Genomic DNA, 10,338 nt, shown 5'->3' with positions numbered 1-10,338 from the left:
TGGAGTCCAGTTTCAAGTTCACTGGTGCATTGTGCACACGCACGCACACACACACACACACACAAGGGTCCCACCAGTAGCTGGCGTAAGACACTTTGCGTTTCCAACTGCTGTCCCCAAGACCTTTCACCCCCCTCTTCCACCGCACCCTCACCCTCCCCTCTGACCAGCCCTTCGGAGTGACTCTTTCCCTTTGTGCCCGACCTGGCTGCCTGCAGCCTCATTTTGCAGGTGCCGGGCATGGAATCTTTGCCTTGCACAGGAGACTGAATTGGACTGCAGCATGGTGAAAACCAGCAACTTTATTTCAACAACTGGAATGCTCAACTGGAGCGTTTGTGTGTGTGGGCAGGACCGAGCAGCCTTTGACACTGAGGCTGCCTTTGGATCAGCAGGCAGTGCCCCAGCAGATGGTCGCGGTGCGCTGCAGCTTGAGCTGGGTCCTGCTCATGCTGCTGCTGGAGCCTCTTTCCCCCACAGGCCCTGCAGGAGCTCCTGCAGCAGCTTAAAGAATTCCGCCAGCTTCTGGCGTGGAAATGGACAGGGCGTAGAGTTGCCCGTTTGCGTTGTTGGCCTCGGCTTCTGAAAGGGTGTTGATGTGAAGACTGGCCGTGGCGTTGGAGTAGCCGTTGCTGCTGGGTGCAGCCCCATCTGCACCAAGATCCAATCATAAAAGTGCTGAGTGGAGGTGTAGACTCCAGGCTGTTTTGCTCTTGCGCAGCCTTTCCCCCAGCTGGTCACCCCAACAAGCCAGAAGTGGTCAGCATTCTTATCTTTGCAGACAAGAGGACCACCGCTGTCACCCTGCAGCAGAGGAGAGAGGGAGGGTTCAGGTGGTGTCGGGTGGCCACTGGCAGCACTAGGGCTGGCTCCCTGGCTCTCTGCCAGCACCTGCCAGGGCTGCATCCGCTGCACAGAGAGGCTCTGCTCAGTGCTGAGGCCTGCAGCACCTTGTCAGGGAGAGGGTAGTAAGCCTGTGGGGTAGGGCTCTCTCGCATCTCTGCACAGCGATGCTGGTTGTGTGCAAGAGGGATGTTTTGGGATTGGGATCTGGACCTCAGGGCTGCCAGGAGCGCTGGATGGGCTTTCTGGGCAGAGTCCCGGGACAAGTGGGACCCTGGGCAAGGGCCTGCAGCTGGGGAAGGGGAGGTGAGCCCCGCCAGCGGTGGGGACCCAGTGGTGGGAGGGCGACTTGCCAGGCAAAGGCCGTGCCGGGGTGTGTCTGGGCGGCTGTACCGGGGCTGCCTGTGCCGCTGGGCGCTGCCTTGTCGCAGGCTCCTACCTGGCAGGTGTCGATGCCGCCCTGCGGGTAGCCAGCACACAGGTTGTGGGGGTGGACGGCCCCTGCGTACCACCGGCTGCTGTTGCAGAGGCGGACGTTGATGAGGTGAACCTTGGCCTCCTGCAGGACATCCGTTGATCCTGCGGCTGTGAGCACAGAAAGGAATTAACACCCAGCAGCTCGTTGCCAGGTCTCCTGCCCTGTCTGGGTGAGCCCTTCCCTGGGGCTTGGCTTTGCACCGGCGTTGCCCTTCTGTCTGGCCATGGGCCCTGGGCCAGGCCCATCTCTCTATGGGCACACGACCCCGCAGCCGCACTCTGGCTCTCAGCCCTGCTGTCAGGAAGCCAAGCCCACCTCCCCCGTGTGCCAAGCTCGCACTCGGGAAACGAGCACTTTTGGGAACTCACCTCTCGCCGTCGTGGACCCCCAGCCACTAACGTAGCAGGTCGTCAGCTTGGACACTCGCAGGGAGGCGTCGGGCACGCAGGCGAGCTGTACGTAGTAGCTGCACTGGACAGGCTGGTCCAACTCCAGCAGCGCAATATCGTTCTCCTCCGAGATACTACTGTAGTGTTCGTGAACCAGAAGCCGTTTAATGTTGCGCACTTGGGCCTCCGGGCCCAGATGAGTCAACTGGGTGGCCCCGATCACCACGCGCCACATGGTGATGTGCCTGGAAGGCAGATGGGGAGAGGGCTCAGAGGGAGAGGAGCCACATGCTGCAGCAGCCCAGCAGTTCCCTGCCCCCTGCTTCACATGGGGGAGAGGAAAGCACACTACGGAAGCTGCGACTGCCCCTGCATGCCTTGGGCTCATGGCGTGTCGAGCTGGAGGCTGTAGGAAGCCGTGGCAGGAGCCCAGCCCTCTCCTGAGCAGCCTCTCAGCCAGGCTCTGCAGTGCCCAGGCACTGGGTGTACCGCAAGAAAAGGGGACGGGAGTAGCACGTGATGCTGCGGACGGGGCACCTGCGAGTGCTGGGGGGATATCCCCATTCCTGGCCCTCCTTACCTGGCCTTGATGAAGCAGTGGGCTGCTGTGAGGACCCACTGCGGGCTGATGAGGGACCCTCCGCATATGTGCCCCGTGCCTGCTGCGTAGGGATCCTGGATGCTCACGATCCAGGGCCAGGCCCCTGGCTGGGCATCTGTGCCCCCCACGACGCGCGAGGTGCCGGAGTGAGCAGCCATGGGCCGCAGCCCGCAGGTCCTGTAACCAGAAACTCATCACCGTCCTGCTCTATGGCTCGCTGCTGTCCCGGCTGAAGGTCAGCCGTCTGCCCTCCCCACGAGGTGCTGCATGGACAGTGAGGCCACGGAGCCCCGTGGGGTGGGTGGGCGGCCGCCCCCGTTTCTGCTTTAGCCCCGCAGGCGAGTTGTGCCAGCAGCCCGGGTGCTGCGAGGAGCCGAGGCTCCCGCATGGGGCTGAGGAAGCCGTGGTGTGGCCACGGGGGACAAGCAGGCACCCTCCAGGGAACCCCATCAGGTTGCCAAGCTCCCTCCCAGAGCCTCGGCCACTTACCCACAGCTGTCCCAGGCGCCGTGCGCAGGCCAGCACAGGGCCAGCAGGATGAGGAGCGGGAGCAAACGCATCGCTGCCAGCGGCATGTGCCAGCTGCCAGAACCGAGGGCTTGTCACCACCAGTGCAGCAGCTGACAGAGTGCCCACAGGGCTCGCGGTGCCGGTGGTGCCCTTGGCAACGGGGCTGATGTCACAGTGTCGCTGGTTCCGGGGGCTGGGCACGGTGGTCTCTAGGGGCGGGGGGGGAAAACATGGGGGTTTCCAAGCAGGAGGGGAGGCAGAAGCTGGGATCGGACACCCCCGACAGACCCCGCTGAATGCTCGGCTTGCGGGACGGGGTGTGCAGGCCCTGTGGCAGGCAGCAGCGTCGGCCCCCAGCACCGCCTGCCAATGGCGAGCAGGAAAAAACCCAGTGTGGCACCACAGCCTCTTCGGGGAGTTCACTGCCCCCTGCTCTCTGCAGCCCTTTGCCACCAGGTCCTTCCCAACAAACATACACCAGAGAACGTGACTACTACAGGCAGTACGCACTTTTGGGTGTTGCAGAGCCGATCTGGTTACAGCCGCGGCAGGCAAGCAGTGATGTGCGAGTGCAATAAACCGAGCAGACCCAAGCAGTGTCAACTTTCCGGCACAGATGCAGCACTGTCCACACTGGCCATGTCAGCCCCAGCAACCCCCTCTGGCAGGCTTCCTGTCCTTGCTGTCTGTGCGCTCTATTGCTGTTCTGGGCCAGCATTGACAAGGGCGGTTGTGGCACCTGGTACACGTGGCCGAGGACAGGCAACTGCAAGCCCTAAACAGAGAAGACTGCTCCTGCTCTCAGCCCCACATGCCATTCTCCATGGCTTTGGTCAATCCTGGATCGGCCTCAGCTCGTCAGTCTGCCTTCTGCAGCTGTATGGCGGAGCCGTGCTCACATGCGGCCGTGCAGGGCAGTCACGGGAGAGAAGCAGGAGCCAGCCACCTGCGTTGCCTTTGCCGAGCAGGGCTGGGTCCCTGGAGGCCGTGGCTTGAAGAGTGGCAGCCTCAAAGCTCACGAAAGCTGTGGGAGCTCCCTGCTGGCATCCTGGCTTGTGTGGATAGACATAAGGCACACAGCTGAGTGCCCAGCCTGGTCCCTAGGATGCCAGGGCAGGCTCCGTCTGAAAGTGGAACAGCTGCTCTCAGGGCCCTTGAGGTGTAGCACGGCTTCAGAGGCACCAGGGCTGGGCCCCAAACTGGACTCAAGGCCGCTTCGGTTTCTGAAAGTTGGCCTGAAGGTGGTGCCCCAGATCTGCTCAGAGCAGGCAGAAGACGGCCTGAGAGAAGGCATCTTGTCTTCCGTGAATACTCTGCTCTTCCAGCACCAGATTTGGCAGGTGGCTAAGGGGGAATGATGTGGGAGATGGCCGCAGTTCACAGATAATTGAAGGAAGAGATGGGGTCATTTTAGGGAGAGGAATCTGGCAGGGACAGCAGTACCCAGGAAACAGCATGAGGAATGCCATGGAAGGCCAAGGTGACCTCACTAACAGCACCTGAAACACCAAATGTGTTCACAGATGGAGCAAACCTGGGAGCAAGGGGGAAAAACAACCAGGGGTGGGTCCCTTGTGTGAGAGGAGATAAGGGCGGAGAAAGGGAGGAGTTGGGGAAGATGAGGGGGATGTATAAGCACAGAAAATGGAGAGAAGGGGGGATCAAGGAGCTACTCACACGTGAGTTCCAAATCCTTTTCTGCGTGGCCCCACTCTGTACCCGGGGGGGGTGGTTCCAGAGGCCTGGCTGCTAGCAATGGCAGAAGGGAACACAGGTCAGAGGGACCCGTCAGTTGGAAACACCCCGTGTCTAGGGCCAGCTACGGGTGGCAGTGCTGCGTGCGTGTGCCATTCCCTGCTGAACTTGAAGCTGGCCTAGCTCCCGAGCAAGAGGAGAGAGAGACCCTTTCAGTCCTGTGGATGGCGTGTGCTTGCAGCCCCCCTGACTGATCAGCCCCAGCACCCCTGACAGACCTTACAAGAGGACCAGGCCTGCCAACCGCCGGCCACATTTCCACCTCCCGGAGTCATGAAGGACCTGGACGTGCTCAAGCATGCACACCCTGAGCTGCTTCCCACCTAGACGTGTCCGTTCTGCACTGGCTGCACAAGGTCCTGCCTCTGAAGCTGCCAGGACCGTCCATCCCAACCCCCTCTTGCTGCGCTCCTGGCCCCTGGCACGTGATGGTGCTGCAGCTCCCAGCTCTGTTCCCACCCAGGGCTGCACCACACACCTCCAGCTGAGCTGGCATCTCTGGGCACTGGGGCACGCCCTTTGCTTCTTCTGGACCATGGTTTGAAGGGAGCTGTTCTGGCTCTGGAGATGATGCTGTGTCACGGTCTCACCCTGACCAAGTCCGGGTTTCTGTCAAGAGGCCTCAGCTTGGACACCCAGCACCGAGCCCAGGCTGCACTGAGCTGCCCTCCAAGCAGGGCTGGTCATCTCCCCAGCCCACAGCTGGCTGCCCCAGCACCCCGTTAGCCAGAGGGGTCACTGGGACAGAGCTGCAGGGTAGCTCTAGGGCTGAGCTGGGTTAGCTGGGGGTGGGGGGGGTCTGGTGGGCTTGGGACAGGGTTCCAGTGTGGAGCAACTGAAGGGGATGGAGCGGCAAGAGGCTGGGAGCAGTGGCAGCAGGAGGCTGAGGAGTGCCGTCCATGGGAGTGTGTGTGTTGGTCTGCAGTCAGGGAGTGTGTGTGTGTGTGTGTGTGTGTGTGTGTTGGTGTGCAGTCAGGGTGTGCGTGTGTGTTTGTTGTCCCAAAACTGGGTTCTTTCACCTGGTGCGCAATCACCCCATCAACATGCTGATTGTTGCTTCCAGACAATTTTCGTTAGTATCGGCTCATGGGGCAGGGGCTGCATTAACCCCCCACCTCCCACTGCACAAATGACCGCTGGCAGAGGCGCTGTGAAACAAACACTGAAACTTTAATGAATAGCTTTCCTTGATGAGTCTTCAGTGTCTGTCCTCATCTGTAACTCCATGGGGCTGAGTAAAGTCCTTTACCTCAGCAATACTGCTGCCTGTAAATTCAAGTAATAAGACTCTGGGAATATCTCTGTGTGACCGTTTGAAAGAAATGAATTGTTTAATATTAAGCACGTGTTTCCAAACTGCCCAAAACTATGCTGAGGATAAGCAAAGCATATAACTGTCCTTCACCACTGTTGATTAAAGCTTAGATTATTTCAGCTGGTCAAAACAATTTGTCTTGCCATTGATATTCCCGTGGCAGAGACCAGAGCTCGTGTGCAGAAAGCAATTCCAGCATCATCCAGAAGGTTCCGTGTTCAGCACTTGGTACTCTGTGCTGGGCTCCCCGCAAACCATCAGGAAAGAAAGGGAAATTCAGCACTCTTCCTTCTCCTTTACCAGACTGCAATATTTTATTAAATTACATTGTGTGTAATTAAATTACACTGTGTGTAATTATTGAGCAAGTATGTTCTTGTTAAGTGCCTGTGGGAAGTAGATATTTCTGTGCCACCTGCACACACGCTTCAGCAAGCTGCAGGTTTCTACGGAGATACCTGCCTTTTCTGCTAGCCTAGGAGTGGAGTATTTAGCACCGGCTCAAGCGAATAGTGCAAAGAGGCTGTAGGTGTGTAGTCACTTAGGGATGTGCAATACCTAGGGTAAGTATGATTTACAAGTTTCTGGGAATCTTTGACCTGCAGAACTGAAGGAGCCATAAACAAGTGAGTATACTGGGACGTGAAACACTTCTGGCAGTTCTTAAAGTCATCTTGTCTCCACTTCTCATTTTCTGTTGCTTAGATTTACCTTGGAGACATATAGTAGGAATAATAACTAATCATCTGGTTTTTCTTCTTAATTCTAATTGACATGCAAACACTCACCACAAATTTTTCAGCTTTTCCCGCCATTACAGCTAACAAAAAGCATCGCAGGATTTTTCTTTTTTTTTCTCACTAGCATTGCTGATGGAAAAAGAAAGTTTGCTCCCCAGCTAATTACTTAGAGGCTTGTCCAGAATTATCTCCAGACTACTGGAAACTGGGAAGTTATATTCACCCTTAGAGAAGAAGAATGCAGAGATTAAATGGGATGTGAAAGAGTTTCAGTGATTTTTAAAGAAGCGTATTTAACAAATCTTGGATTTGGGTTTGATAGTATGGCAATGCGTGTGCATTATACTGGGGGAGGTGAAAAGCTGCCTGTCTCTGATGGGATGGAGGTGCAGAGGTGTATATCAGCGAAAAGGGAGTGTGCATTGTAACAGACACAGTGGTGACCCACAGGATTGATTTCAGGGCACTGGTGTATGTGCTTGGAATTCTAAATTACATAACTGACTTAGAAACCTGAAGTCAATAATCTGCTGAAAATTACTTTATTTATCACCTGTGCACCTGATGAAAGCATGTGTTTCCAAAGGAAGATTATTGGGTTTGTTTTTTAAACACAGAGTACAGTCAGTTGTAATGAGCATGTGCACACCAAACAGCTAATTTAATTAAGCTTCTGTAAGCATAATGCAGGATGAATTCAAGGACAGTCAGCATTACCTCTGGCTGATTTCAGATATGTTGCACAAGATTAAAAGGACTTGATGTTTTCAATAGCAAGATGTCTCAGGCCACAGTTTCAGCGCTGCTACTGCAAAAAGGTAGTATCTGTCTTCTCCTCTCTGCTTTCCAAGCTGGCCTTTCATCTTAGTCTTTTGCTTTCTGCCACTACAAGCATTTGTGCAGCTGTGTCATGGAAGGGATAAGGGAGTTAATCTAGATAAAAAATAACCTAGCATTGCCTAATTTCAGAAAGCTTTATCTTATTCATTTGTCTTTTTTAATGACAGCAAGACCTCAGAAAGGCATTGTCAAATGCAAGAATGTTCTTGCCCTAAGTTTAGACATGAATGGTGCCTCTTACACCAAAGGCACTGGATTTTGGCTCTTTCTGAAAGCAAAGCAGGTTCCTTGCTATGTTCTAGGGCATTTGCATGACATTGTATTGGGAAAACTATTGCTTAAATCATCAGTTGGCTTCCTATCCTAGTTTACTTCATATTATGTTGGTTCGTTAACAGTTGGCTTTTTCTCCTACCAGAGTTTCTAAAAGATTCAACACATCAACACTGCAACGGCTCCAAATTACACTTCCTAGTAGGCAGCTTGGTTTCCTTTGACACAGAGCGACCGCGCACCGCTGTCAGTTGTGCTGGTGGGATTCCTCCCAGAAGGAACTGGCTGTGTCGGCGTGTGTGCGTGGCCCTGGTGCTGTATGTGGTGTGCACTTCACAGCAGCTGTGCTGTAGTTTATGCCTGAGATCTGTGAATCTCGTGAGATTTTCTATAGAGTTAGTCTGGGTTTAATTCATATCATAGTCTGAGCTCTTTCAGCTGCTTTATACTAATTTCACCCAGAAAACAAGGTAACATAACGTGAATCCACCCGATACTGCAGCAACAGGGACAGGTTTATAGTTGAAATCAGCATTACAAAAAGACTTCCAGGCACATTTTGTACAGACTTCCTGGTCATGTCAGTGTGTACATGGATCAGACCTGCTGCCGTGCAGATCGCTGCTCCCACTCTCCATTTGTGCAGTGCTTTGGAAGCCGCTGCATTTTTTCGCTGTTAGAAAGTCGTGAGTGTCGTGGTTCACCCAATCGGTATTTCAGAACTGTTGAACAATGTCACTGAGCTCTGGGGGAATTGAGTGGATGTTTGAGCAGTCGCCTCCCCCAAAACTGCAGAACCTGTAGCAGGTGAATTGCTGTGGCAACAAAGGAAAAACATTCTGTCTGGTGTTATGTAAATCACTGGAGTCAGGAATAACCCTGACTGACTAAAGCCACAGCAAACACGGCCATTTACACCAACAGAGACAAGATTGATCCTCTAATCTTGCAGTCCATGGACTAAATTAAGATGAACCTTAAATGATGTAGCTAATGAGAAATATCACTTAAGTGTTTCTTTCAATTCTAAAAGAACAGTCAGTTGTATCTGCTTTATTGCTTGGTTTGCATCCTTTAACTTGCACTGTAAATTAAAAACTTTTTTAAAAATCTATTGAAATCCTTTTTTTTCCTCCTAGGATGCCGTCTGTTTGTCACTGTGTGCATTGTACATAAGTTCTCTACCACATGTTTGGCTGTTGCTCCAAAACAGAAAGTACACGCTGTGTGTTTCAGTTAAAAGAAGCCCTGTAGCAACACGTGAGTCACAGGCAGAGGCCAAGTGTGTCGTTATTCTGTGGGAACAGCAGTTGAGTCACCAACAGCTAAGGACAGTGGGCAATGGAACATGAAGTGTGTCGTGTCAGCTCACTGTCGGTGCAGTCTGGGCACACTTTGCCTTAGACAGTGCTGTGAAATTGCAGGGAAGTGGCTGATCTGTGGAGAAAGTAGAAGGTTGCCTAATGGCACGTAGCAATTTTAAGACCGATTTGATGCTTTTGCCATAATAACCCAAAGACTTCAGAAAACAGCTTTGGTGTTTAATTCTTTCCTTGCTTTGAGACAAACAGAAGTTTTTTCTGGGCTTCCAGCGCATTTTACTTTGAAACAAAAGAAATTCAAATCCAAAAGAGACTTAGTCTGGTATACTTTTCTTTCTTATGAAGTCTATCCCTTATGCAAACAGCTCGGGTGAGAAGCGTGTTCTATGAGAGTTGGGGCTTCAAAAATTACACTGGAGAAGTGGCAAATCTCCAAAACAATGTTTTGTACATGATCAGCCTCAAAAATACTGAGCTCAGGGTTCTGACTCTGTGCTGCAGCTGTTAAGCATCTTTCTGAACTCAGGCCTGCAGAGCCAGCATGCCTGGAGCAGGAGAAGGAAAGGTGCAGCACGGGCAGTTGCACAGAGAACGAAACTGGTGAGTTTGGAGAAAGAAGAGAGAGAAAGGTGGTCAACAAGTTGAAGGGGAAGAGTAGCAGAGTGCTTCTTTTGCAAGCTAAGAAGATGTGTTATTTGTGAACCGTGTGTATTATCTACAAATCTGGGAAAATATGGAAATTGAGGGGAAAAGTAGTGATATTATGTACTTTAACAGGTCACAAAAAGGTGGTTGAAAGTGCTGACAGAACATCTATTTTTAAAACCATGATTTTTAAAAATATTAATATTAGCATAGAGATTGGTGGAGCATGGAGCATGTTTATCTGCTTGCCACTTGTCTAAAGTAGCATACTCTAAAACCCAATAACATATTTCTCTCAAGTTTCTAACTGGTGTAAAAATGTATTTGAGCATGATTACAGTTTAAAACAGAAAACAAAACAACTGCAAGGTGCATTTTCTGTTCTGTTTAGGGGAAGCAGAAAGAAAAATAACCTCAGCCATGTTCCTTGCTGTTCTTCCACTGGAATATAGAATGCTATGGTGCAACAGTAGATAATTATGAAAGTGGCATTTGATAGTGCCACCTATTGCTAGAAAAGCAGAACTAAAATGAGTATCTTTTTATGTGCATGTCTAAACTCAGCAGAAAAATGAAGGGTACCTGTTCATCTTTTGATTATTGCAAGGTCATTTTAGCTATGGGGAT

General features: G+C 52.3%; 1 protein-coding gene across 1 annotated transcript; it reads right to left on the bottom strand.

The window, feature by feature from the left end:
• Nucleotides 1–447: 447 nt before the first annotated feature.
• On the bottom strand, nucleotides 448–3,039 carry LOC141930687 (acrosin-like). Its single transcript, XM_074841889.1, has 5 exons — nucleotides 2,801–3,039; nucleotides 2,291–2,488; nucleotides 1,690–1,955; nucleotides 1,283–1,428; nucleotides 448–804 (listed from the first exon to the last, which is right to left on the bottom strand). The coding sequence occupies exons 1-5, from the start codon at nucleotides 2,884–2,886 to the stop codon at nucleotides 448–450; spliced, it is 1,053 nt and encodes a 350-aa protein (XP_074697990.1). The 5' UTR covers nucleotides 2,887–3,039.
• Nucleotides 3,040–10,338: the final 7,299 nt, after the last annotated feature.

This window comes from Strix aluco, chromosome 16 (assembly GCF_031877795.1).
Source record: "Strix aluco isolate bStrAlu1 chromosome 16, bStrAlu1.hap1, whole genome shotgun sequence".
Classification (NCBI taxonomy): domain Eukaryota; kingdom Metazoa; phylum Chordata; class Aves; order Strigiformes; family Strigidae; genus Strix; species Strix aluco.
This window is presented reverse-complemented; position numbering and strand designations above follow the sequence as displayed.